Here is a 27,170-nt window from a genome sequence, read left to right as displayed (position 1 = left end):
CGTCCTCAAATGATCAAGTTGTTTAGGGTAGAAAGGAGAGAGCCTCTACCTTAGCCTCTGGGAGACCCCCAGAATTGGGAAACTTCATCCTATACAGGTTTAGCTTGGGTGATGTTCTGGCCCCTTAAGGGGACCTGTACCATGTCAGTAAAGCCTCCCTCCTGCCATCGGTGTTCCCCAGCTGGGCTGAGTGATGGTGAACAACTGTCTAGACATCAGTCTTCTCCAAGGGCCTCCAATCACCTGAGGACTGTTCCTCTTTATTACCTGCAATGAAGAGTCCCAACATAACCTTCTCCCCAACCCCAGCTCTGGCTCCTAAAAGAAGGGGTACAACTCATCCTTCCTCCCTCTGCTCCATCTATGGACAAGGATAGGGAAGTCCCTCCTTGAGGATTAGCTTGTCCTCTTGCTGCTAGAGAACTAGTAAATGGGTTTTGGGAAGAAAAGGAAAAAACAAAATACTAAAGCCACAGCCGTTTTCCATGGACATGGGCTTTATTTGGGGGAGCATGGGGAGGAAGGGGAATGGGGAGGGGGGCTGGTGGTGGAGAGGGGCTTCCCCTTGCTTTAAAATTTAGTGCCTGGAGGTTAGAATGTGTGAGAACAGCTGTAGAAATGAGAGATCAAGAAAAGAAGTGTGCAGAATTGACATTTTTGCTTAGGAAAGGAAGCCAGGGCCAGGATTCAGGGACCCAGGATGGGAAGAAAAGGTACTCTTTCTACACAAGGCTTAACAAGGTCATTGCTTGATGCTGGCTTCCCTAATGCCCACCTGCCCCACTCAAGTTCTGCCCCAGATGCCCATCTGTTAATCCCCTTAAATTCCAGAGGCAAGGAGGGGATGGTGACAAGGAGAATGGTGACATCCCTCTGCCTTCTAGCTCCTCTGACCAGAAGCCTTGCTCCATCTGCCTATCCTAGCCTCCCAGCCAAGGTCAGGAGGTCAGGAAGCCCAGGTGCAGACAGAAGTACTGTGCCCCTCGACATCCCCTCTTCACTCTGTGCCACTGCAGCCCCTCACATGAGGTTGCAGCTCTTGGCTCGATCCTTGTGTATCTCGCCCTCATTGCCCCGATCCGGCCGTCCTGACAGCTGCGTGGATCGCTGCAGACCCCGGCGTGAGTCAGTACGACGCAGCTGCCTATGGCCCCGGCCAAGAGAAGCCACTGTGGCCACGTGGAAGACATCCCTGACGCTGCGCTCAGAAGATCGGGAGGAACACTCAACATAGGAGACGGCCCCCACCTGCTTGGCCAGCACAGTGCCCTGGAAAAGAAGTATATGGGACTTAGGCTGTAGCTCAGCAAGGGGACATAGAGGCTGAGGGATGAGGTGAGAGGTCCAGGGCTGGAGGAGGGTCGGGGGTTGGATGGAGGCAGAGGTCCAGGGTCTTACCTGCTCATGTGTAACAGGGATAAGCCTCTGCTTGGATAGCTCCCTCAGTGTGGCCAAGTCAGTTCGCATGTCCAGCTTACAGCCAACCAGCACAACCTTGGCATTCGGGCAAAACTCCTGAGTCTCCCCCTGCCACTATTCAGGGAGGAAAATAAGAGTTATGGAGGGGTTCATGGGGGAACAGAGCAATCACTGGTTTCATGCCAGGAGGAAGTCCTTCCTCAGAGCATGCAGAAAACATGCATTCTACCAGACCAGGATGGACATAGGCATAGTGGGATGGAAGTGTCTAGAGAAAGGGAGGATAAAAGGGCTACAGTGGGGCTGTGGAGTTTAGGGATTTTCTTCCACTCTCAGTGGCCAGGAGGGATCTGCCAACCTGGTGCCTTCCCATTGCCCTCCCCTTTTCCCAGACTTTTTCCTGGGTACACACCAACCCAACCTTCTTTCCTCTTCCACCTGGGAACCTGGCTTTGCATAGCTGACTTTTGTCTATTCACACGGATTATTTTTTTTCTCATTGAAACAGAGCCAGGGCCCCAGGGTTTTCTTGAGCTCTAGGGTCAGCATTCCCAACCCCTCCAGCTAAAGCCAAGGAGATGGGGAGAGCAAATAAGGAATTTCCTGCTCTCTCCAACTCACCCAGCTGCTGTTTCCAGCTGACAACTGATTTTCAGGAATGGGCCTAGAATAGAGAGATGGGTGGAAACTTCACCCACGCTCCATCAGATGGCCATGCCCCAACCATCTCCTCATAGTACAAGCTGTGTCAAGACCATGCTGTCTGTTCCTTCAGTCTAGTTGCCTTGCTTCCCCACCTTTTTGAGAACATTATCCAGTGTCTCTGGCCGGCTAATGTCGAAGCAGATGAGTACAGCATCAGAATCAGGATAGGCCAGAGGCCGGACGTTATCATAGTAAGAGGAACCTGAGGGAAGATGGAATAAGAAGACAGACAAGGCACCTGAGTGGTTGAGAGACATGAAGGGAGGCATGAAATGGGGAGACTTAAGAAATGTTGATCAGCCGGGCGCTGGTGGCTCACGCCTGTAATCCTAGCTACTCAGGAGGCTGAGATCTGAGGATCGCGGTTCAAAGCCAGCCCGGGCAGGAGAGACCGTGAGACTCCTATCTCCAATAAACCACCAGAAAACCGGAAGTGGCGCTGTAGCTCACGTGGTAGAGCGCTCGCCTTGAGCTGAAGAGCTGAGGGACAGCGCCCAGGCCCAGAGTTCAAGCCTCACGACCGACAAAAAAAAAAAAAAAAAAAGAAATGTTGATCAAATGTTGGGCGCTCTGTGGCTTACACCTGTAATCCTAGCTACTCAGAATGATGAGATCTGAAGATCATAGTTCAAAGCCAGCCTGGGGAAGGAAAGTCCCTGAGACTCCTCTCCAATTAACCACCGAAAAGATAGATATGGAACAGTGGTGCTAGTGGTAGAGTGTCAGGCTCAAGCGAAAAAGCTAAGGAACAGCTCCCAGGCCTTGAGTTCAAGCCCTAGTATCAGCACCAAAAATAAATAAATAAAAATTTTAAAAAATTAGCCTTCGCATATTGGAAGAGGATGAGGAGCAGGGACAGGGAAAGAGCTCCCCCATCCTCTCGGGACTTCACCTAAGATTTCTCTAGTTTCCTTTAAGATTCTAAACATCTTTCTTAAACCCAGTTCCGTCTCCTAAAAAACATGTTCCATCTTCTTTTCTAACTTCTCCAGGTAGAGCCCAGGGCTGTCTCCTTCAGGACATGGTGTCTGTCCAGCTCTCTGCCTTAGTCTCCCTGGCTTTAAGCACAAAATTGATTTACCTTCTTCTAGAATCAGATGGATGGGCAGGCTGAGGTGACCTAGAATCTAAGGGTCTAGACAAGAAAGGGGTGAGGATGGGGGGGGGAGTTGGAAGTCAGGGTGACCCCGAGGTTCTGAGCTACCTGAAGTATCCCACATGTTGAGCTCAATGCGGCGCTTGTCGATCTCGAAGCTTGCAGTGTAGTTCTCAAACACCGTGGGGACATAACTCTGCAGGCAGGGATGATGGGTCAAGAGCAGATTTCTCTCTCTAGTTCTCACCCTCTTGCCTCCCACACCCGGTCCAGCCCGGTCCTTGGACAGAAGTTGGAGGAAGGGAAGATCCCAGGAGCTGCTGCCTCCGCGGAATCTCGGCTAGGCTCCCGGACCCCCTCCCGGTCCCCTCAGCCTCTGAGTTCTTCCCCTCTCCGATGCGGAGGACCTCCGACATTCTCCTAGCGCGCCTTCCCGTCTCCTCTGGCTCTCCCAAACCCCATACATTTCACCAAGCTCTGCCCCCTAATTCCTCCCACCCCAATCCTCTGCAGTCCTTTCCGAGCCCCCCAAAGCCTCCTTCCCCCTCGCTTCTCCCTCCCTCCCTCTCTCTCTGCCCCCCCCTCCGTTGTGACACTGGCACTCGTTTTCACCCTTCCCCTGGGCCCCTGTCACCCACCCCCACAGACCCTCTCTCCAGACGCTCTAGCTCCTCACCCCAGGATAGGCGTCCTTGGCGAACACCTGCAGCAGCGCCGTCTTGCCGCACTCAGCGTCCCCTACCACCACGATCTTGCAGCGGCCGCTCTGCCCCTCCATAGTCCCGGCTACGCGCCGGCCCCCCACGCCGCCCCCCTCCCGGGCCCCGCCGCCGCCTCTGCCGCCGCCTCCCCCGCCGCTGCAGCTGCAGCCTCTCGGGCCGCCGACACCGGCATCTCGCGGGCCCGCGCCGAGCCCCCACCCGGGGATGCGGTCCCCCCCCACCCCCGCCCCCGACTTCCCTCCGCCCCGCCTCCAGCACGGACCACGCCCCCAGTCCCGCCTCTCGCCCGCGCCGCCGAGGGCGGGGCCCAGAGAAGGGGGCGGAGCCAGAGAATCTGGGCCCCGGGAGTCAGATTCCTGCGTGCTAACTCACTCGCGGCCCGCGGGGAGACAGGCTATTTTGACTGCCTCGGGGATGGGGGTGATTCGGAGCTAGGGCGAAGTTCGGAGGGAATGGGGCGTGAGAGGCATAAACTTGAGACTTGGGCATTCGGTGTGCCAGCCCATGTGTGCATGCAGGTGTGCTAGTGCGTATGCACGCGGGCTGCCGCCATCCACCTTCTTCAGCACAGGGGGGCGCGAGATGTCGGGGAACGGCAGGGATCTTTATGGGTTTTGTCTCGCTCCTTCCATTCCGTAGCAGGGGTCTTGGAGGGAAAGAGAGTGTAGACAGCACACCCACCCGGCAGTGATGACATCATGGCTTTCCGTCCCCATGGCGACGGGTGGCCGGGCCTGGGGTTGGGGTGACTTAACGCCGGGCGGATCTGGACTAGAGAGGAAGCCAGCGGGAACTGAACTCCTCCTGTCAAGTGCTGAGTGGAAAGTTTGCGTCCTCTGGTGGATGCTTGGGGAGAAAGGAGAAAGGGAAGAAGAGGAAGCTAGAACAGTCGGAGGAGAGAGTGAGGAATCCGAAAAGTCAATTCCGGCTGGACTCAGACGAAGCACTGCTGTGCTTTTACATGACATCTTTGCTTTTTAAAAGGGCTTCCTTGCTGGGAGCTGGTGACTCACGCCTGAAATCCTAGCTCCACGGAGGCTGATATCTGAGGATCGAGGTTTGATCTGAGAAAGTCTGAGAGACTCTCAATTGTCGTTCTGGGAAAGTCCGTGAGACTCTTACCTCCGATTAACCACTAAAAAGCCAGAAGTGGAATTGTGGCCCAAGTGATAGAGTGCCAGCCTTGAGCAAAAAAGCCACGTGCTGAAACCCAAGTACTGAAACACACACACACACACACACACACACATAACAGAAAGATTACATAAATAAGAGCTTACTTCAATTTGTATATGTAAATATAGAATCAATTTAAGGTTGGGAGAGATGGGAGAGTACTAATATGATGAATTGAAACCTCTTTGCACAACTACTTTTTTTTTTTTGGTCGGTCTTGGGGCTTGAACTCTCGGCTTGGGCGCTGTCCCTGAGCTCTTCAGCTCAAGGCGAGCGCTCTACCGCTTGAACCACAGCACCACTTCTGGTTTTTTAGTGGTTAATTGGAGATAAGAGTCTCATGGACTTTCCTGCCTAGGCTGGCTTTGAACCGTGATCCTCAGATCTCAGCCTCCTGAGTAGCTAGGATTACAGCGTGAGCCACCGGCGCCCGGCTTGTACAACTACTTAAAGATAGTCCTTTCTTTTGGGTGCTAGTCCTGGGGTTGATTTCAGGGCGTTCTCCCTGAGTTTTTCTGCTAAAGTCTAGCGCTTTCCCACTTGAGCCAGAGTCCCACTTCCGGCTTTTTTTTTTTTTTTTTGGTGCTTAATTGGAGATAAGAGTCTGGTGGGGGCTGGGAAGGTGGCTCAGTGGTAGAGCGCTTGCCTTGCATGCTCGAGGCCCTGGGTTCGATTCCTTAGCACCCCATAAGCAAAAAGGAAAAAGCAGGAAGTGGCGCTGTGGCTCAAGTGGTAGAGCGCTAGCCTTGAGCTGAAGAGCTGAGGGACAGCGCCCAGGCCCAGAGTTCAGGCCCCACTACCGGACCCCCCCCCCCCCCCCCAAAAAAAAGAGTCTGGTGGACTTTGCTAGCTGGCTTTGAACCGTGATCCTCAGGGCTAGTCTCTTGAGTAGCTAGCATTATAGGCGTGAGCCACGGAGCCCGGCAAAGACAAAGTCTCAATGGCTCAGTTCCCATAATTCTAGTTTGCCACTGCAAGATCACGGGAAGTCTAATTCCTGCCAGGATAACAATGGGTAGAATCAGAATTTGTGGCACAACCTCCTTGGGGTTCTGGGCCACAGGTGGCTGGCTGGCTTCTTAAATTTGATCCAAAGTCAAATCTTGAGATTATCCTTCAGGCGTTTTAAATTTGCATAAGGCTCATTATGAGTGGATAAATCAAATGGCAAATCTCTGCGCGCCCTCGCGCAGGGCGGACGCGGCTCCTTTTCTGGCAGAGCTCACCGCAGAGGCCCTGGCCCTTTAAGTCCAAGCGCGAAGCCCCGCCCTGGCTCCAGCGCCCCGCCCCGCTCGCTGAAGTCGTGGGCCGCGGCTGTGCCCGAGCGCGCCCCGCCCTCCCCAGCTGTGCACCCTCGGTCCAGCTGTGCGCGCACGTCGGGAGTCCAGCCATGTCCGCCGAGAGAGAGGCAGCGGAGACGGCCACTGTGGTGGCGGTGGCCGAGGCAGGGACCGGGGAAGATGCCCCTTCGGAGCCCCCCAAAACCGAGGCACCGAACGATCCCCAGCCGAGCGCAGCCTCCGAAGGGGCGGCGGCCGCCTCTCCGCCGCCGGTGCGCTGCCTGGTACTCACCGGCTTCGGCGGCTACGACAAGGTGAAACTGCAAAGCCGGCCCGCCGCGACCCCGGCCCCAGGCCCCGGACAGCTAACACTGCGCGTCCGGGCCTGTGGACTCAACTTCGCTGACCTCATGGCTCGGCAGGGGGTGTACGACCGGCTGCCGCCGCTGCCCTTCACCCCGGGCATGGAGGGCGCCGGCGTCGTGATCGCCGTGGGCGAGGGAGTGAGCGACCGTAAGGTAAGCGGGCCTGGGCAGGGCGAGCCCGGGAAGGGTGGCAGCGGCCTCCGGCGGTGGGGCAGGGATGGACGGGCTCCGGGGGTGTGGCAGTGGGAAGAGGGGAAGCTGGCGTGGACTGGGGTGGACCAGCATGGAAAGCGTCCGAAAGGAACTGGTTTTGAGGCTCCTGGAGAACGAGATTTATTTGCGGGAGGGACGGGGATGGGGTGATTGCCCCTTCCCTAACCATGGGTTGCGGCCAACGCCCCAAAGCAGTCGTGGGGTAGGTTGGGTTGGGGGAAAACAATAAGACGCCCAGGCGCATGCGCACAATAACTTGCCCGCAGCCTTCGTCTCTCCACCCCCCACCCCCACCCCAGTAAAACCACACCTGTGCCCCTAACCCACCAAACACTCCCCGGGCAGTGGCGGGTCCAGTGACCCCCGCTCCCCGCAGTGATGGTTGGCGTCTCCTTTCCTCGAGGAAGCTCGGAGGAGCTGTGTTATTCGAGACTGGGCGGGGGCGCAGTGGCCGTGCCAGAGCCCCAGTCACATGCAGCCCCGTGGTCTGTGAGGGTGTGAGGCCGCCGCTCTCCCGGCAGGGCCTAGGAGGGGACACGCCCATCATGGAGGAGCAGGAGATTCGCTCGCGCTCTCTCGCACTGCCCGCTGCTTGAAGCCGAGTCTGGTTGTTTGTTTGTTGGTTTAGGGTGGATCTGGCAGGATAGGGGTCTCTGGATCTTTGTCTTGGGCTCTCTCTTTGGTGACTGTAGTCTTTTCTGTGACTCAGCAGGGGGACTATGACCCAGGGCTGCCTTGGAGCACGTCCACTTCCACTTCCGGGCAGAACCTTTTCTGCCCTCCTTACTGAGGACTCCCACCCCCCAACTTCAGAAACCCCTGTAAGGCCCATTTGGACCGAGGAGGAGGTGTGGCACTGTGAGCAGGTTCACCCAGCTCTGCCGGTCTCTTTCTCCTTCTCATTTATCATTAATCTTGGCCACAGCCCCAGAATCAGGAGACTTCCAGATGACCAACTTTTTTTTTTTGAGAGAGGCACAGTGAAAACACCTCCTGTATTCAGGATTTTCTTTTCAAAGCTGGATCCTTCCAGAGATGCCCCTCAGGTACAATGTAACCTTGCCAGCACCAGATAGCACAGCTAGATTTGTTAAGACGTATTGTACTGTGCAAATAGCTCCCGCTGAAAGGACTGCTCCACTAATTCAACTCTGGCCCCACCCTTGGTCTGACTTCTAAATAATGCTCACTCTTGGGAAGGTGCTAGGAGGAATTTGGGGGAGGGAAAAGGAAAGAGTTGCTGTTCCAATTACTGTTGACGGCCACTCGTCTGCCCTTCCTTCCCACACTTTCCGCCTGGTAAATACAGGATATCCTGACCAGGGCAAGAACCTGATGTGATGTAAGAGCCTGGAGTCTTTGAGAGAGGGCTCTCCCTCCCTCCTGCTGTCTGGACTGGGGATGGGGTTTGGGTCATGGCCCTGACTAGTTATTGACTGAGAGGCATGAGCCAGATGAAGTGAGATATTCTGGGTAATATCTGAGATTAGTCATTACCTCAGAAGGCTACTACACAGTTCTAGTAACTCCTAGATTGGTAGTGCATTGGTGAGACTTGAGTCCTGGGGTTCAAGGCTTCATCCTTCAGACCAGGTTTTCTTACTATATAGATACCCTTCATTCCTTGACAGTAACTACAATACTCAGATTGTCTGAGAACCACACCCACACCTCCCTTCCCAAGCTGGCTCTTCCGAGATCCAAGAGAAGACTTCCTACTCACCCAGACTCCTCCCTGCCCTTCCCTTTGACCTCAGTTTCTAAGCTGGAGGTATTCTATCATCTTTACCCCCTTTCCTTCCTGCAAGAGGCTCTCAGGCAAATGGCTAAGAATGGGGGAAAATGTCTTTTCCTGGTGGCTGGCATGTGTTTCTCCTTACACATCACCCATCCTGTACTACTTCTGGGTGAAGGTGTTTTCTGAGCCCTCAGTGCTGGCTCAAAATACAACTTTGCCTGAGGTAGTCACACCCAGTTCCAAGTGTTCTGAGGCAGGTGCTCCGGCAGGTTCCTTACCACATGCTGTCCTCTTCCTTCAGTTATTTGATTGTGACTTCCCTTTTTTGATGTTATTATTATTATTAACTAAAATTACTGAGTACTTCCTATATGCTGGGCATGGAGCTAAAAGTCACTGAGTGAATGTATTTTTTTCTCATCTAATGCTTCTAATTCCTCTACGTAGATAAGAAAAGAGATTAAATCATTTTATTTGCTTAAGGTCACACTGCCAGTATGGCAGAGGCCATTTTATAGTAATCAAACAGTTTGGCCAGACTCCTGTGTCCCATGCCTTCTAATCTTAGCTAATCAGAAAGCTGAAATCTATGGATCACAGTTGGAAGCCAGTCCTGGCAGGAAAGTCAATGAGAATTCTTTTTTTTTTTTTTTTGGTCAGTCAAAGGGCTTGAACTCTGGGCTTGGACACTGTCCCTCGGCTCTTCAGCTCTAGGCGAGCATTCTACCGTTTGAGCCACAACGCCACTTCTGGTTTTCTGGTGGTTTATTGGAGATAAGAGTCTCGTGGACTTTCCTGCCTGGGCTGGCTTTGAACCTCAATCCTCAGATCTCAGCCTCCTGAGTAGCTAGGATCATCGGCGCCTGGCTGAGAATTAAACAGCAACAAACAGAAGTGGAGTTGTGGCGTAAGTGGTAGAGCTCTAACCTTGAGCAGAAAAGCTCAGGGACAGCACCTAAGTTCAAGCCCCAGAACAATCTCTCTCTCTCCTCTCTCTCTCCCCGTCTGTCTGTCTGTCTCTCTCTCTCTCACACACACACACACACACACAATTTGGGCTCAACAACAATACTCATGCTGCCCTAACTATAAGCTTCTTGCATTCAAAGATCTTGCATAATAATGAAGTGTGTGATCTGTAAAAGAGAGATAAGGATAGTATCTACCTCAAAGCTGATGTAAGCATTGCACACTTTATATTTAATAAAACCCTTGGAGTATGTATACAACACACACATGTATGTATGTATGCCTATGACATTCACTTGAGTAAGCATTGGTAAAAGTAAGTTCTTGTTGATGATATTATTCTCCTATTAGTACAATGACCACTACTGCTGCTGCTTCTGCTATTTCATCTCAAAGGAGAAGCCTGGTACAAAATAAAGGTCAGTAAATGTCCTGTGGTTGAACGAATGAGTCACAGAATGCTACTCTATCTTCCATTCCTACAGGTAGGGGACCGAGTGATGGTGTTGATCCGGTTAGGGATGTGGCAGGAGGAGGTGACTGTACCATCAGCGAACACCTTTCTGATGCCTGAGGCAATGACCTTTGAAGAAGCTGCTGCCTTGCTGGTCAATTATGTCACAGCCTACATGGTCCTTTTTGACTTCGGCAACCTAAGGCCTGGCCACAGTGTCTTGGTCCACATGGCTGCAGGTGACAGATCCCTTCTCTTTTACCTTCCCTTCCCCCCCTTACCCTACCCTGGTTTCCTTCCAGCCCCTTCCTGTAGCCTGTCTGGCTTGTTGTCATAGCAACACCAGGCTGCCTTGGCCTATGGTGCCCAGAGGCCGCTGCAGTATAGTTGCCGTGGTAACACCCAGGCACCAGGTCCAGCTTGGTATCCTTAGCAGTGTGTCCTCAGCCCACGCCTCCTCCTATCTCGTCACCTTCCCCCAATTCTCAGTCATAACTTTGGACAGGGGCCCCTAAATAAGCCAAAATACAATGCAGATGATGTACTGGCTGAGCCCTTGGGAGGCTAATGTGTAGAATAGTGGCCAAGTGACTCTATATCCCTGTTTTTTTTGGTGTCTTGCTATAGGTGGTGTGGGTATGGCAGCTGGGCAGCTATGTCGCACTGTGGAGAATGTGACAGTGTTTGGAACAGCCTCAGCCAGCAAGCATGAAATGCTGAAGGAGAATGGGGTCACACACCCTATTGATTATCACACCACTGACTATGTGGATGAGATCAAGAAGATCTCCCCCAAAGGTGGGATCAGGGTTTGAGAGGGGGTAGGATGCCTCAGGTCAGGGAAGGGGGATCTCCAGATCTGTGAATCCTCATGCTGTTCCTGCGTCTTCCAAATCTGTGACAGGAGTGGACATCGTCATGGATCCTCTGGGCGGGTCAGATACTGCCAAGGGCTACAATCTCCTCAAACCCATGGGCAAAGTTGTCACCTATGGTGAGTTCAGCGGTTGGGGATGGAAAGGATGTGTGGGGCAGTAGGATGGGTCTGACGGGTGGGATGTGGGGGCCAGATAAAGAAGGGGAAGAGACTTGGGGCTTCACAGACAGGGTCCTAGAATTGCAAATAATACATTTCTGTTTCCTGAGTGCCAACTATACTTTCATTCTGTTTCACAACTTCTCATGTGAGTCATAGTAAATCCTTCCTTCTCTCTGTACCACTATTTTGGGGATTATTTCTAATGAAAAACCAACCAGTCTGTCTTCCTACTCACTGGCTTCTTATACAAACTGGATTTTCGTTTAAAACCTTTTTTCACCTTAGGCGCTGGTGGCTGGCTCATGTCTATAATCCAAGTTACTTAGGAGGCTGAGATCTGGAAGAACCAGATTTGAAGCTAGTTAGCCTAGGAGAAAAATCTGAGAGACTCTTTTTTTTTTTTTTTTGTAGGTCATGGGGCTTGAACTCTGGGCCTGGGTACTGTCCCTTAACTCTTCAGCTCAAGGCTAGCAATCTACCATTGAGCCACAACATCACTTCTGATTTTCTGGTGGTTTATTGGAGATAAGAGTCTCTTGGACTTTCCTGCCCGGGCTGGCTTTGAACGTGGATCCTCCTAAGTAGATCTCAGCCTCTTGAGTAGCTAGGATTACAGGCATGAGCCACCCATGTCCGGCTCTGAGAGACTCTTATCTCCAGTTAACTAGCAAAAAGTTGGAAGTAGAGGTATGGCTCAAGGGGTAGCATACTTGCCTTGAGTGGAAGAAGCTAGGTAAAAGTGTAAGACCCTGAGCCTTGAGTTCAAGCTGTACATAAAAAAGATTATAGCAATTTTTACTTATTTACTCAAAATTGGTGTGGGTCTGGTAAATAGGAGGTTAGGGATCATTCTGTCATCCTCCTTGGCACTGATATGGACAATTGCAAGCGAAGCACGGGTTCAGACCTACAATGATAGGCCTGGCACCTGGACCACAGCTAAGTTATCCTATCCTTCAGGAACGGCCAACCTGGTGACGGGCCCCAAGCGGAACCTGATGGCCCTGGCCCGCACATGGTGGAATCAATTCAGTGTGACAGCTCTGCAGTTATTGCAGGCAAACCGAGCTGTGTGTGGCTTCAACTTAGGCAACCTGGAGGGTGAGGTGGAGCTGGTCAGGAGTGTAATCATCCGCCTCCTGGAGCTATACAACCAGGGCCATATCAAACCCCACATTGACTCCGTCTGGCCCTTTGAGAAGGTGAGTATGGTGGCGGCAGGAGGGGCCTGGAGAGGACTTGTGAAAGCCTGGGGCACAAGATTCCTGGAGAAGAAGGGACTGACAGGGTTGGGCTGGCTCTTGTTGGATAGGGGTTGGATGGCTTTGAAATCAGAGTTTTCTCTTCCTCAACAGGTGGCTGATGCCATGAAACAAATGCAGGAAAAGAAGAATGTGGGCAAGGTCCTCCTAGTTCCCGGGCAGGAGAAGGAGAACTAGCGTTGAGGGGGCCAAGGGCTCTTGAGACTGGCCATGCCCCTGTTCTGTTGACTACCAGCCTGTCACATTTCATCCTCTATCTTAATGCTCTACCCTTCCTTCCCCCAAAGGTCTCCGTGATGATGACTGATTCCTTGCCCTGATCAAGGTCAGGGCTTCCCCCTCCCCCTTCCCACCCTCAGAAGAGGTTGGGAAGTGACCACTTGGATGTTCAGGCCCTGCCAAGGGGATAGGGAAGGTGTGAGGGAGGCTAGCTGCTTCCCGGTCCCATCCTCCACCCCCACCCAGGCCTGCTGTGCTGCTTTTGTGCCAAGGTTAGCCAGCCCCTCCCTTCCCAAGTTCCCATCCTTCCCCCTATCCCCCCTGCCGTGTGTGTGTGTGTGTGTGTGTGTGTGTGTGTGTGTGTGTGTGTGTGTGTGTGCACGCATTTCCCCCTCTGCTTCATCTCTCATCTTCCCTTCCTCTCCTGCCCTATCCCCCAAAGAACTGAAATGTCAGCTCAGGATATGGGGCTACTTGTGTGAAGTCCAGCATGTAGTTGTCTCCCTAGTGTCCCTTTAACCCAGGCCTACCATCGCTCAGCCCTTGACCTTGATCAGTGCCCAGCCTTGTCTTCTGTCCCCCAACTTCTTAAGCACAATTGGATTTCTTTCACCTCCAGGTTTTCTGCCATTCTTAACCAAGGCTGCCTCCTACAGCAAGGGCAAGAATCAAACTGACTTCCCTTAGGCCACGACTCTGGGAGGATACTGAGCACCCCTTCCCTTCACTGAGGTCTCTGGATTTTGTTCTCAGTGCCTTAGCGTCGGAAAACCTGTGCTTATGTGTGTATGTGTAGGTATGGGGAGGGGGGGGTCCCTCTCTCCAGCCTCTTTTATCCACCCTGTCCCTCCCAGTGCCTTCCTTGTCCTGGTGGAGCTGGGGTTTTATTGCTCCCCAGTGAGACAACACTGCCAAATATCTGTGTATGTGCCAGCAATTGGGGAGGCCAGCCTCTAGCGTCAGGGGCAGGATCAAGGCAAAAAAAAAAAAAAGCCTTCACTGTGGTCTGTGCCATTTCCTGTCTCTTGTCAGTGACAGAGAAAGAGGTGGGAAAGCTTTACCAACCAGAGCCCTGAGAGGCGCTGCAGTGTCTTCTTCTGGGACCAAAGTGAACATTGAAGCACATTCCCTTGGCCTTCAAGAGAGGCCTGCTTGCCTTCTCAGAGAAGAGGGGCAGCTTTTCAGTTCAGCCTTGAACTTTGTTTACATGCTTGGGGAGGTGGAGCAGGGGGTAGTTAGGACTGGGCTGCTGGAACCAAAGTGGGGACTTTCTGGGGGGGGCACCCCCCTCTGCTGCAGAGCTGGGATTAGGGAGGGTTTATGACCCCAGCCATTGCCAATGGGAGGAGGGAGGGGAGGGGCTCAGCCTGTTCCTAAATGTCATCTAAATGAGGCCTCAATGTGGGAAGTTGATTTCTGCTTTTGTGTTCCCCACCCCATTACCACAGCTGCCTTTGTGTTTGTGTCAATAAAAAGCCAAACCCTTGGTCCTGGACGATGCCTCTGAGAGTGAAACTGTGGGTATGGGTGAGCTTATTTATAGAATGCCAGTGCTAATAGCAGGAGGTCAGGGTTCTTCCTTCCCCCATGCCCATGCCCTTCTTGCTTCCATGCCCAAATCCACTTTCCTTTCGTGAATGAAGTAAGAAAGAGCAAAACAAAACAGGCCAGGTACCTGTGGCTCACGCCTGTAATCCTAGTTGCTAAGGAGGCTGAGATCTAAGGATCGTGGTTCAAAGCCAGTTTAGGCAAGGAAAGTCCGTGATTCTCTATCTCCAATTAACTACCAGAAAACCGGAAGCAGCGCTGTGGCTCAAGTGGTAGAGTGCTTGCCTCAAGCTGAAGAGCTTAGGGACAGTGCCCAGGCCCAGAATTCAAGCCCCACAACCAACAAAAAAAAACCATGATGCCATGCAATTCATGTTTTGCAACTTGGAATCCCTGCCCCCTGCTGGTGAACATGAAGATCTCTCTCACACACATACAAACATGGAATTTAGGGGGACTCAGAGGTGAAGACTGCCAGGCCCTGCTGTCCTGGGGGCACCACTGTCAGGTCTTCCACCTCTCCGCCCCCCCGGGTGGGCTTCTGAAAATGGATCTCTAGGATGTCGTGCAGTTCCTGGCTGTCAAGGACATCAGGAATGTTGACCACCAGAACTGAGCGGGCCACAGGCTGACATTTGATCTGGAAAAGAGCCAGGAGATGGCAAAGGCTCATGGGAGTATAGGGCTGGGGGTCAGAGGTCAGCAGGGCCTCATGGGAGTATGAGGTTGTTCAGGTGGTCCAGGGGGGTTTGGGGTTTGTTCTCTGCTTTCCTTGGGCAGGTTCTTGGACAGCCTGTTTCTCTACCCAACCACTTACCTCAGCCTTCTGGATCTTCCCACTCACATACGGAGAGACTTTCAGAGTGACCTGCTGTCCACCCAGTGACACTCTGAACTGGCCAATCTGGCACAGGTTCTGGGCCACTGTGGAGAACAGAGAGGGTAGACTTTTGGTTGGCATCAGGGCCTCTCCTCTCCCAGCCTTATGCACCCTGAATTCTGATCTCCCCTGCAGGGATCTTACCTTCTTCCTTGGCAAAACCCAGCATGACACTTCCTTGCAACAGTTCCCGAGTCTCCACGTCCCCACCTCCATTCCTGGCCTTGCCAAAGAAGATCTCCAGCTTATCCAACAGCTCCTCCTCCTTCAGCTCAAGTCCTGAAGGAATTCCACTGACCAGTACCCTCTGTCCATCTGGCTGGTTGGACACCTAAAGGGAAATGAGAGCTGGGTATCAGGGGCTCATGACTATAATCCTAGCTACTCAGGAGGCTGAGATCTGAGGATCCTGATTCAAAGCCAGCCCAGGCAGACAAATTTGAGAGATTTTTATCTCTAATTAGCCACCAAAAAGCTACATGTGGAGGTATGGTTCAAGGAAAAGAGCATGAATCTTGAGTAGAAAAGCCAAGCAAGAGTGTGAGGCTCTGAGTACAAGCCCCAGTACTGGCACAAAAAAAAAAAAAATCAAGTGTTGGTGGCTCATGCCTATAATCCTATTTAGGAGTCTGAGATCTGAGGATCATAGTTCAAAGCCAGCCCAGGCAGGAAAGTCCATAAGACTCTTAGCTCCCTCAAATAAACTACCAGAAAGCTGGACATGGAGCCGTGGCTCAAGTGGTGTGAACTTTGAGCAAAAGTGACTCAGGAGACTGAGATCTGAGGAATGCGGTTCAAAGCTAGCTTGGGCCAGGGGCCAGCTTATCTCCAATTAACCACCAGAAAACCAGAAGTGGAGCTGTGGCTCAAAGTGGTAGAGTACCAGCCTTGAGCAAAAGAGCTCAGGGATAATGCCCAGGCCCTGAGTTCAAGCTCAATGACAAAAAAAAAAAAAAAAAAAAAAGCCAGGTGTAGGACCAATGCTCTGAGTTCAAGCCCCAGAACTGGCACCAAAAAAAAAGGGGTGGGGGGGGGATGGGATGGGAAGGGGAAACAAAGGAGGAGGCTACAATGCTTGATAAGAAATGTACTCATTGGGCCTGGGAAGGTGGCTCAGTGGTAGAGCGCTTGCCTTGCAAGCATGAGTCCCTGGGTTCGATTCCTCAGCACCACATAAGCAAAAAGAAAAAAGCCAGAAGTGGCACTGTGGCTCAAGTGGTAGAGCGCTAGCCTTGAGCTCAAGAGCTGAGGGACAGCGTCCAGGCCCCACGACTGGACCTCCCCCCCCCCCAAAAAAAAGAAATGTACTCATTATCTTGCCCATGTAATTGTAACCCCTCTGTACAGTATTTTCACACACAAAAAAAAAAATGTAGGGGGGGGGCTGGGAAGTTGGCTCAGTTGTAGAGTGTGTGCCTTGCATGCATGAGGCCTTGGGTTTGATTCCTCAGCACCACAAAAGCAGAAAAAGCTGGAAGTGGCACTGTGGCTCAAGTGGTACAGCACTAGCCTTGAGCTGAGGGACAGCGTCCAGGCCCACAGCTCAGGCACCATGACAACCAAAAAAAAAAAAAAAGATGGAGACAGGAAGCCCACTTCCTGGGCCCAAATGTATCCACGGACCTTGCATGTCCCAGAACTCTGCCTTTCTATTACCTGGATGGTGGTCATACTGGGCAGCTCTAAAGGCTGGACCTCTACCAGCAGTCGGCACTCCTCCATGTCAATCTTATGTACTTTTTTGCGAAGGACCTGCTCCGCCACTGGGTGGTAAGAAGAATCTAGGTGAGTACTGAGAAACCTCCCAGCCTCCCTCCAGACTGCCTCTGCCCCCAGGCTCACCTTTGGGGTCATCAAAGGTAACCAGAGCAGAACTTCCAGGCAGAGGGCAGCACATCTGCAGGTTGGAAATCAAATACTTCGGCACTTCTTGGCTTTCCTTTGTGTGTCCTCGGAATACCAGGGGGACTTCAGGCATTGGGAATGGGACCTGGAGGTGGGGGGAAAACAGGTTTATACAAACTATAAAGGAAGGGTTCCCACTCCTCCCAGAAGGAAAATGTTCCCAATTCTATTGGATCAATCCTCAATAATGAATACATCTACTGAAAGAATTGGATGGAAACAAGTCAGGCCCAAATTGGGATCTTTACATACAATCTCCTAGCTGAGAGGGAGGTAGCTTCACTTGACACATGAGAAAATTGAAGTTCAGAGAGTTTAAGTAACACACTCAATATCATACAAAAACGCCGGGAGACCTCTGGTGGCTCATGCCTGTAATCCTAGCTGCAGCTCAAGTGGTAGAGAGCCAGGCCTCAGCAAAAAAGCTAAGCAAGGGGCTGGGAATGAGGCTTGGTGTTAGAGTGCTTGCCTAACGTGCATGAAGCCCTGGGTTTGATTGCTAGTATCACATTAACAGAAAAAGCTGGAAGTGGCGCTGTGGATCAAGTGGTAGAGTGCTAGCCTTGAGCACAAAGAGGCTCAGAGACAGAGTCCAGGCCCTGAGTTCAAGCCCCAGGACTGACAAAAAAAAAGAAAGAAAGAAAAAAAGAAAAAGCTAAGCAAGGCTGGGCGCTGGTGGCTCATGCCTGTAATCCTAGCTACTCAGGAGGCTGAGATCTGAGGATCGCGGTTCAAAGCCAGCCTGGGCAGGAGAGACTGTGAGATTCCTATCTCCAATAAACCACCAGAAAACCGGAAGTGGCGCTGTAGCTCAAGTGGTAGAGCACTAGCCTTGAGCTGAAGAGCTGAGGGACAGTGCCCAGGCCCAGAGGTCAAGCCCCACGGCCGACCAAAAAAAAAAAGCTAAGCAAGAATGATAGGTCCTGGGGCTGGGAAGATGGCTCTGGCTCAGTGGTAGAATGCTTGCCTTGCATGCATGAGGCCCTGGGTTCAATTCCTCTGCACCACTTAAGCAAAAAAAGCTGGAAGAGGCGCTGTGGCTCAAATGGTAGAGCCTTGAGCTTGAGCTGAGTAACAGTGCCCAGGCCGAGTTCAGGTCACATGACCAGCAAAAAAAAAAAAAGAAAAGAATGGTAGGTCCTAAGCCAAGTGCTGGTGGCTTACACCTTTAATCCTAGCTACTCAGGAGGCTGAGATCTGAGGATTACTGTTTGGAAAGTCCATGAGATGCTTATTTCCAATACTCAGAAAAAGCCAAAAGTGGGGCTGGGGAATGTGGCTTAGTAGTAGAGTGCTTGCCTAGCATGCATGAAGCCCTGGATTTGATTACTCAGTATCACATACACAGAAAAGGCTAGAAGTGGCACTGTGGCTCAAGTGGTAGAGGACTAGCTTTAAGCAAAAGAAGCTCAGGGATAGTGCCCAAGCCCTGAATTCAAGCCCCAAGAGTGCACAAAATAAAGAAATAAAGACTGGAAGGTCCTGAATTCAAGCCCAAGTGCCAGCATAAAAAGAAAGAGGGGCTGGGAAGGTGGCTCAGTGGTAGAGTGCTTGCCTTGCAAGCATGAGGCCCTCAGTTCAATTCCTTAGTACTACATAAGCAGAAAAAGTTGGAAGTGGCATTGTGGTTCAAGTGGTAGAGTGCTAGCCTTGAGATGAAGAGCTGAGGGACAGCACCCAGGCCCAGAGTTCAGGCCCCATGGCCAGCAAAGAAAGGAAGGAAGGAAGGAAGGAAGGAAAGAAAGAAAGAAAGAAAGAGAGAAGAAAGAAAATCACACAGAAAGTGGCCAAAGAGTGCTGATGGATCACACCTGTAATCCTAGATACTCAAAGATTGAGATCTGAAGATCGAGGTTCAAAGCCAATTTGAGCAGGAAAACCTGTGAGACTTTTTTTTTTTTTTGCCAGTCCTAGGGCTTGAACTCAGGGCCTAGGCTCTGTCCCTGAGCCTCTTTTTGTACTCAAGACTAGCGCTCTACCACTTGAGCCACAGCACCACTTCCAGCTTTTTCTGAGTAGTTTGTTGGAAGTAAGAGTCTCACAGACTTTTCTGCCCAGGATCATTTTGAACCATGATCCCCAGATTTCAGCCTCCTGAGTAGCTAGGATTATAGGCATGAGCCACCAGTTAGACTCTTATCTCCAATTAACCAGCAAAAAAGCCAGAAGTGGAGCTGTGGCTCAGTGGTAGAATGCAAGCCTTGAGTGGAAAAAGCTGAGGGACAGTACTCAGACTCGCAATTCAAACCCCAATGCTGGCACAAAAAGAAAAGGAAGGAAGGAAGGAGGACAGAGACAGGAGTAAACTAAGAATTCTCCACCCACCCTCCTTCCTTCCTTCCTTCCTTCCTTCTTTCCTTCTTTCCTTCCCTCTTTCTTTCTTTCTTCTCTTTCCTTCCTTTTCTCACTTTTTCTCTTTCCTTCTTTCTTTCTCTTTCTTTGTGTTTTTTTCTTTCTTTACCAGACACACTCCTTACCTTGTCTTTGGTGGAGTCCCTTAGCTCCCTTCTCAGCTCCTGTAGCTCCTGTAGCTTCATCTTTAGTCTGGTCTGCTCCTCCTGCAGAGTACAGAGGACCTATGGAAGCAGAAAAGAACAAAAAGACCGTTCCTGACCTACCTCTCCAGAGAGCAAGGGCCCAGGGCAGAAAGGGCTGCTCTGGACTGGAGAAGCCCAGATGATGTACAGCTCTAGGACAATCCAACTTTTTTTCCCTGGTTGGTTCCAGCTCACTCCACCCAAGGAGTGTTTGGTCTCAGCAGCTGGCAAAAGGACAGGAATCTTGCAACAGCCATACCTGGTTTGTTTCTGCATACCTAAAGTTTCTTTCCTTTTTTTTTTTGGGTCCGGTCGTGGGGCCTGAACTCTGGGCCTGGGCGCTGTCCCTCAGCTCTTCAGCTCAAGGCTAGTGCTCTACCACTTAAGCCACAGCGCCACTTCCGGCTTTTTTCTTTTTGCTTATGTGGTGCTGAGGAATCAAACCCAGGGCCTCAGGCATGCAAGGCAAGCGCTCTACCACTGAGCCACCTTCCCAGCCCCCCAGCTATATTTTTGAAACAGAGTCTCAATAACTTTTTCCAGGCTGGAAACACTAGCAGTCCAGTCTCCAACTTGCTGAATAGCTGATATTACAGACATGTATCACCACACTAACTCTGCTAACTTTTTGTTGGCGGGGGACAAGGCTGGAGATTGAACCCTAATCCTTGGGTATGCTAAGAATCTGCTCTACCACTGAGCTACCAGCCTGTTAATATTTATTAAATAAGTATGATAGGGGCTGGGAAGGTGGCTCAGTAGTAGAGCGCTCGCTTTGCATGCATGAGGCCCTGGGTTCGATTCCTCAGCACCACATAAGCAAAAAGAAAAAAGCCAGAAGTGGCTCTGTGGCTCAAGTGGTAGAGCGCTAGCTTGAGCTGCAGAGCTGAGAGACAGCACCCAGGCCCAGAGTTCAGGCCCCACAACTGACCAAAAAATAAATAAATAAATAATAAATAAATAAATAAGTATGATATATCAAGCACCAACCTAAGTCTTTTCAATGAATTGTATAATTCATAATAATCCTATGTGATAATATCTTCTCTTTGTATGCCAGTATTTAGGCCTGATCTCAGAGTTTTATTCATTGCAGCTGATATTCTACCATGTAAGCCATACCTCCACTTCTGTCTTTTTGCTGGTTAATTAGAGATAAAAGTCTCATGGGGCTGAGAATGTGGTTTAATGGTAGAGTGCTTGTCTAGCATGCATGAAGTCCTGGGATCAATTCCTCAGTACCATGTAAACAGAAAAGGCCAGAAGTGGCGCTGTGGCGTGGGTGGTAGAGTGAGTGCTAGCCTTGAGCAAAAGAAGCTCAGGGACAGTGCTCAGGCTCTGAATTTAAGCCTCAGGACTGGAGGGAAAATCTCATGGATTTGTCTGCCTAGGCTAGCTTTGAACCTTAATCCTTAGATCTCAGCCTCCTGAGTAGCTAGGATTATAGTAGTGAGCCACTGGCACCTGGCAAGAGAGATACTCTCTAACCCTTTTTAGGAATTAATATTATTAAGGAGTTGTACAAAGGGGTTACAATTCTACAAGTCAGGTAATGAGTATAATGTTTCTTGGACAATATCACTCCTTCATGTTCACCCATTTCCCCCCATCTACCCTTATTTTACAGATGAGAAAAGTAACTTTAAAAAAATTAAAGAACTTGCTTATTGGGGCTGGGAAGGTGGCTCAGTGGTAGAGTGCTTGTCTTGCATGCATGAGGCCCTCAGTTTGATTCTTCAGCACCATATAAGCAGAAAAAGCCAGAAGTGGGGCTGAGGCTCAAGTGGTAGAGCGCTAGTCTACAGCTGAAGAGCGGAGGGACAGCTTCCAGGCCCAGAGTTCAGGCCCCACGACCGACGAAAAAAAAAGAAAAAAAGAAAAAAGAAATTGTTTATAGTCCTCTGCTCTAGGCAGTCTGACTTCAGACCTCCTCCTCATCCTGCCAACCAGTGCTTCTCAGCTAGAGCCCAGAGAAGGGAGGAAATTTACACATCTCCTACTACTTGTCCTTTTTTTTTTTTTTGTCTGTCGTGGGGCCTGAACTCTGGGCCTGGGCACTGTACCTCAGCTCTTCAGCTCAAGGCTAGCGCTCTACCACTTGAGCCATAGCACCACTTCCGGCTTATGCGGTGCTGAGGAATTGGACCCAAGGCCTCGTGCATGCAAGGCAAGACCTCTACCATTGAGCCACCTTCCCAGCCCCCCCCCCTTTTTTTTTGCCAGTCCTGGGGCTTGAACTCAGGGCCTGAGCACTGTCCCTAAGCTCCTTTTGTTCAAGGCTAACATTCTATCACTTGAGCCACAGCACCACTTCCAACTTTTTCTGTTTATGTGGTACTGAGGAATAGAACCCAGGGCTTCATGCATGCTATGCAAGCACTCTATTACTTAGACACATTCCCAGCCACCTGCTTGTCTTTTGGTGCCATTCTTCACATGTCCCAAGCAGCCTTTCAGGCTGGTGTGATTTGGAGTGGATTCAGAGAAAGTACAGACAACATGGGCAGAAATTGAAACCAGAGATCCAAATAAATGTAAGATGAAGCAGAAATTGACTGGCAGAGCTTATACTATGGCTAGGAAGTCTGATAAATTAGGTCTGCTCAGAGAAGAGGCAAGATTGGACTCTATCCTGATAACCTCTGAATCCCCAGTATCCAGAAAAGTCCCTGGCACAAAACATTTGGTTAGAATATATGTGTTGAATGAATGAATAAAATGAATGAATGAATGACAGGAGGGGAGCATGTTACAGAGGACACTGAAGAAATCCAATTGAGTTTATTCTTTTTTTGTTTTTTTGGTTGATCATGGGTCTTGAACTTATGGCCTGGCCTGGGTGCTGTCCCTGAGCTCAATAGCTCAAGGTTAGTGCTCTACCACTTTGTGCCACAGTGCCATTTCCAGTTTTATGGTGGTTAATTGGAGATAAGAGTCTCTCGGACTTTCCTGCCCAGGCTGGCTTTAAACCTTGGCCCTCAGAACTCAGCCTCCTGAGTATCTAGGCTTACAGGTGGGAGCCATCACCTGTAATCAGCAAGGATCCCAGAGTTTTGTATAAAGGAGCAGCAGAGGAAATAGGTCAGTAGCTACTGAAGACTTACTATGTGCCAGGCACAGTCAGACCCATTTAAGCATCACAAAATCACAGGGTGGACTGGTGGTTGTAGCTCAGTGGTAGAGCATGTGCCTAGCATTTTCAAGTCTCTGATTACATCCTTAGTACCATGTTGGAAAAAGAAAAAGAAGCCAGGGCTCATGGCTCATGCTTGTCATCCTAGCTACTCAAGAGGCTGAGATCTAAGGATTAAGGTCCAACGCCAGCCCAGACAGGAAAGTCATGAAGCTTCCATCTATAATTGATCATCAAAAAAGCCAAAAGTGGAGTTTTGGCGTTAGCAGTAGAACAGTAGCCTTGAGCAAAAGAAAAGCTCAGGAACAGCACCCAGGCCCTGAGTTCAAGCCCCAGGAATAGCATAAAAAAAAGAAAGAGAAAGAGAGAGAGACAGAGTAAAAGAAAAAGGAAAAATAAAAAGAAAGAAAAAAGACCACAAAGGTTTAGCAACTTAGTGGGCATTTGGATTTTGCAATGAAAAAACAGTCATACTTATCATAAGGAAATGATCTAAGTTTATATAGTGATGGTCACCAAATTACAATGTTTAACCTATGGTTTTTTGACTTTACAATAGTATGAAAGTGATACACAATATAATGGTGGGCAGCTATTCCAACAGAATAGTAAAATGTACAGTGGATTGTGTTCTAAGCCATGATGCTCCACAGTTTAGGTGAATTCAATGCATTTCCTCTTTTTTTTTTGTCAGTCATGGGGCTTGAACTCAGGGCCTGGGCACTGTCTCTGACTTCGTTTGCTCAAGACTAGTACTCACGGAGCACCAGTGGCTTATGCCTAGGACGCTGAGATCTGAAGATTGCAGTTCAAAGCTAGCCAGGGCAGGAAAGCCTGGGAGACTCTTAACTCCAATTAACCACCAGAAAACCGGAAGTGGCACTGTGGCTCAAGCAGTAGAGTGCTTGCTTTGAGCTGAAGCGCTCAGGGATAGTGCCCAGACCCAGAGTTCAAGACCACGACCAAAAAAAGAAAAAAAGAGAGAGAGAAAGAGAGAGTCTCCCCAGGCTGGCTTTGAATCTTGATCCTCAGATCTCAGCTTCCTGGAGTAAATAGGATTTACACATGTGAGCCACCAGTACCTGGCACTAATACTTATTTACTTTTTATGGAGCTAGGGATGGAATCCACGGCTCACACTTGCTAGACAAGTACTCTAAAACTGAGCTACACCTTATCCTAGTAGTAATATAGAATACTCAGAATGTGCAGTGAGCTTTTTTAGGTTTTTTTTTTTTTTTTTTTTTTGTGGGTGGTGGGGCTTGAACTCTAGGCCTGGGTGCTGTCCCTCAGCTCTTCAGTTCAAGGTTAGCACTACTCTACCACTTGAGCCACAGCACCACTTCCGGCTTTTTCTGCTTATATGGTGCTGAGGAATTGATCCCAGGGTCTCACGCATGCAAGGCAAGCACTCTACCACTGATACACCTTCCCAGCCCAGCTAAATTTTTATGATACTAATTTATGGTCTATCTAGTATAATTTCTAAAACTTTTTTTTTCACATTTACCAATTTTTTTTTTTGTTGTTGTTGTTGGTTGAACTCTGAGCCTGGGCACTGTTCCTCAGCTCTTCAGCTCAATGCTAGCACTCTACCACTTGAGCCACAGCACCACTTCTGGCTTTTTCTGCTTATGTGGTGCTGAGGAATTGAACCCAGGGCCTCATGATGCAAGGCAAGTACTCTACCATTGAGCCACCTTCCCAAACCAGACTTACCAATCTTATAGCATGATTCCTATTATCTAATGCTTGTGATGGAGTTGTATATCATTCTCATTTACCTATACCTCCGGAGTGCTGGGACTGTAGGTCTGTGTCATCGTGACCTAGCAGAGTATAAACTTTAGAAAGCCTAGTGATTTGCCCAAGGTGATACAATTCAAAGTAGGATTTAAAACTGGATAGGCTGGTTGTATAGCCAGCTTTGTCTTATTATACTCCTGGGACAAATATAAAATTTCCACAGGAGACTTCTTATTTGCAATAGATGGGGTAGTATCAGGAAAGGAAAGGCTAAAGAAAACTAGACAGAGGACAAGATTCATTCATTCTTTTATCAGTGTGTTTTTTTCCACTCCTGGGACTTGAATTCAGGGCCTAGGTATTGTCCCTGCACTTTTTTTTTTGTCGGTTGTGGGGCTTGAACTCTGGGCCTGGGTCCTGTCTCTGAGCTCTTCAGCTCAAGGCGAGCACTCTACCACTTAAGCCACAGTGCCACTTCTGGTTTTCTAGTGGTTTATTAGAGGTAAGAGCGTCACCGGCTTTCCTGCCCAGGCTGGGTTTGAACCGTGATCCTCAGATCTCAGCCTCCTGAGTAGCTAGGATTACAAGCAAGAGACACCAGCACCTGGTCTGGCACCTCTTTTTGCTCAAAGCTAGTGCTCTACCACTTGAGCCACAGGGCCACTCCCTGCTTTTTCTGAGTAGTTTATTGGAGATAAGACTTTCCTGCCAGGGCTGGCTTCCAATTGTGATCCTCAGGGCTGGGAAGGTGGCTCAGTGGTAGAGTGCTTGCCTCGCATGCATGAGGCCCTGGGTTCAATTCCTCAGCATCACATAAACAGAAAAAGCTGGAAGCGGCTCAAGTGGTAGAGTGCTGGCCTTGAGCTGAAGAGCCAAGGGACAGCACCCAGGCCCAGAGTTCAAATATCAAGACCAGAAAAAAAAATACCACAAAAACAAACCACCACCAATTGTGATCCTCAGATCTCAGCTCTGAGTAGCTAGGATTACAAGGATGAGCCAACAGCCCCAGACCTCATCAGTGGTTACTATCTCCTGAATGCCAGTCTCTGTGCTAGTCACCCAAGTAGACTAGACAGGGTGACTAGACATCAAAGGTGTTGAACAGCAGTTGGTGTAGTACCAGCATGGAGGCATGGAATCAGAGGGAAAGTTAGAGCTCTCAGAGGAATAACCCTTCTTCATAATCCTGGAGAGAGTCAAGGCTTGTTGATATGGAAATATAACATATAAGGGGGGGGGCATGTGGTGGGACCCTAGGGACAGGATATTACTCATTAGAACAATTATTTGGGTTACAGACCTTTAACTATGTAATGGAAAGTACAAAAAGTACAGAAAAACTACATAGGAAATTCGTGGATTCCTGCAGGGGCGAGGTAATTCCAGCCGCGAAGCTGTCCCCAGCCCTTCACAGGGCTGAGATGGCAAGTTACCAGCCAAAAGGGGAGTTCCTTTTTCCCATCCCTGACACCCTTTTCCTCACTTACATCATCCACGATAACTGACATGAATCTGGGGTCCTTTTGGCAAGAGCTGAGGCTTCAGAGTGGGGCGCAAAGTGGAAGAGTCCTCCCCAACTGAACTCCAGGGAGAAACTTCGAAGGTTCAGAAACCAGAGGCTCTGCTTCCACTTTCATTTCAGTGAAATGGCTGGCAAACTCCTCCCTCTCCTCCCCACCCCTGGGAGGAGCCTTCCTAGTCTTCAAACTCCACAACACCCAGCCCTGTGGCTAGTGTTTGTAGTCCCAGCTACAAGGGTAGGAAAGGGAGGACAGAGATCAAGGATGGGGAAAATTTAGGGAGGCTCTATCTCAAAAACAAAACTAAAGCTGGGCACTAGTGGCTCACACCAGTATCCTAGCTACTCAGGAGAATGAGGTCTGAAGATCACAGTTCAAAGCCAGCCCAGACACAAGTCAGTGAGACTTTTTTTTTTTTTGTCAGCTCTGGAGCTTGAACTCTGGGCTTGGGCACTGTCCCTCAGCTCTTCAGCTAAAGGTAGCACTCTACCATTTGAGCCACAGCACCACTTCTGGTTTTCTGGTGGTTAATTGGAGATATGAGTCTCACAGACTTTGCTGCCCAGGCTGGCTTTGAACCCAAGATCCTCAGATCTCAGCCTCCTGAATAGGATTACAGGTGCAAGCCACTGGCACCCTGCCCATAAGATTCTTATCTCCAATTAACCACCAGAAAACAGGAAGTGGTGCTCTGGCTCAAAGTAGTAGAGTGCTGCTTTGAGTGCCCAGGTTCTGAGTTCAAGCCCCATAACTGACCAAAAAAAAAAAAAGCCAAAAAGTTGGGTAGTAGCAGAGCACTTGCCTAGTAAACATGAGAAGGCCCAAGGGTACAAACCTTAGTATTAAAAAAAAAGAAAAGCCAGGGCTGGGAAGGTGGCTCAGTGGTAGAGCGCTTGCCTTGCATGCCTGAGGCCCTGGGTTCGATTCCTCAGCACCACATAAGCAAAAAGAAAAACAGCCGGAAGTGGCGCTGTGGCTCAAGTGGTAGAGCGCTAGCCTTGAGCTGAAGAGCTGAGGGACAGCGCCAAGCCCCATGTCCGGCCAAAAAAGAAAAAAGAAATGCAACTACCAAGTAAATGTTGGGCCCTGCTCACTTTTCCAGTCAATTCTAGCATAAGCCCAGAGATAGAGTTCACTGTTAACTTCTTTCAAGTCTAAATGGATGCTTGTTACAAGTACACATTGCTACAATAATTTTCAAGAGAAATGCAGCCAGGACAGATAAGTCATAGCTCACAAAC

At 50.1% G+C, this 27,170-nt stretch overlaps 3 protein-coding genes across 3 annotated transcripts; 1 reads left to right on the top strand and 2 right to left on the bottom strand.

Moving 5' to 3' along the window:
- Positions 1–341: 341 nt before the first annotated feature.
- On the bottom strand, positions 342–4,065 carry Rnd2 (Rho family GTPase 2). Its single transcript, XM_042673813.1, has 5 exons — positions 3,897–4,065; positions 3,329–3,416; positions 2,217–2,326; positions 1,399–1,533; positions 342–1,269 (listed from the first exon to the last, which is right to left on the bottom strand). The coding sequence occupies exons 1-5, from the start codon at positions 3,996–3,998 to the stop codon at positions 1,021–1,023; spliced, it is 684 nt and encodes a 227-aa protein (XP_042529747.1). The 5' UTR covers positions 3,999–4,065; the 3' UTR covers positions 342–1,020.
- Positions 4,066–6,449: 2,384 nt separating this feature from the next.
- On the top strand, positions 6,450–14,152 carry Vat1 (vesicle amine transport 1). The gene is made up of 6 exons (XM_042672258.1): positions 6,450–6,916; positions 10,169–10,376; positions 10,765–10,935; positions 11,042–11,131; positions 12,137–12,378; positions 12,532–14,152. The coding sequence occupies exons 1-6, from the start codon at positions 6,509–6,511 to the stop codon at positions 12,613–12,615; spliced, it is 1,203 nt and encodes a 400-aa protein (XP_042528192.1). The 5' UTR covers positions 6,450–6,508; the 3' UTR covers positions 12,616–14,152.
- A 411-nt stretch (positions 14,153–14,563) lies between these two features.
- Positions 14,564–26,045, bottom strand: Ifi35 (interferon induced protein 35). The gene is made up of 7 exons (XM_042672272.1): positions 25,897–26,045; positions 19,468–19,566; positions 16,928–17,075; positions 16,742–16,848; positions 15,230–15,416; positions 15,023–15,129; positions 14,564–14,845 (listed from the first exon to the last, which is right to left on the bottom strand). Exons 1-7 carry the CDS (start codon positions 25,915–25,917, stop codon positions 14,654–14,656), a joined length of 861 nt encoding a protein of 286 aa, XP_042528206.1. The 5' UTR covers positions 25,918–26,045; the 3' UTR covers positions 14,564–14,653.
- Positions 26,046–27,170: the final 1,125 nt, after the last annotated feature.

Source organism: Dipodomys spectabilis, unplaced genomic scaffold, assembly GCF_019054845.1.
Source record: "Dipodomys spectabilis isolate Male_0828 unplaced genomic scaffold, ASM1905484v1 ptg000018l, whole genome shotgun sequence".
Taxonomy (NCBI): domain Eukaryota; kingdom Metazoa; phylum Chordata; class Mammalia; order Rodentia; family Heteromyidae; genus Dipodomys; species Dipodomys spectabilis.
The sequence above is the reverse complement of the archived record's forward strand: the minus strand, read 5'-3'. Positions and strand labels throughout refer to the sequence as shown.

What these genes read in the sequence shown, in the direction of transcription:
- Rnd2 (XM_042673813.1), bottom strand. Translation starts at nt 3,998, where the DNA reads ATGGAGGGGCAGAGCGGCCGCTGCAAGATCGTGGTGGTAGGGGACGCT. An exon ending in CCAAGGACGCCTATCCTGGG is followed by an intron (nt 3,417 to 3,896) that starts GTGAGGAGCTAG and finishes CCCTGCCTGCAG; the next exon opens with AGTTATGTCCCCACGGTGTT. An exon ending in TGGATAATGTTCTCAAAAAG is followed by an intron (nt 1,534 to 2,216) that starts GTGGGGAAGCAA and finishes CTCCCTGAATAG; the next exon opens with TGGCAGGGGGAGACTCAGGA.
- Vat1 (XM_042672258.1), top strand. Translation starts at nt 6,509, where the DNA reads ATGTCCGCCGAGAGAGAGGCAGCGGAGACGGCCACTGTGGTGGCGGTG. An exon ending in GGGCAAAGTTGTCACCTATG is followed by an intron (nt 11,132 to 12,136) that starts GTGAGTTCAGCG and finishes CCTATCCTTCAG; the next exon opens with GAACGGCCAACCTGGTGACG. An exon ending in CCGTCTGGCCCTTTGAGAAG is followed by an intron (nt 12,379 to 12,531) that starts GTGAGTATGGTG and finishes CTTCCTCAACAG; the next exon opens with GTGGCTGATGCCATGAAACA.
- Ifi35 (XM_042672272.1), bottom strand. Translation starts at nt 25,917, where the DNA reads ATGTCAGTTATCGTGGATGAT. An exon ending in GGGACTCCACCAAAGACAAG is followed by an intron (nt 17,076 to 19,467) that starts GTAAGGAGTGTG and finishes CCCCACCTCCAG; the next exon opens with GTCCCATTCCCAATGCCTGA. An exon ending in TACCTTTGATGACCCCAAAG is followed by an intron (nt 16,849 to 16,927) that starts GTGAGCCTGGGG and finishes CTTACCACCCAG; the next exon opens with TGGCGGAGCAGGTCCTTCGC.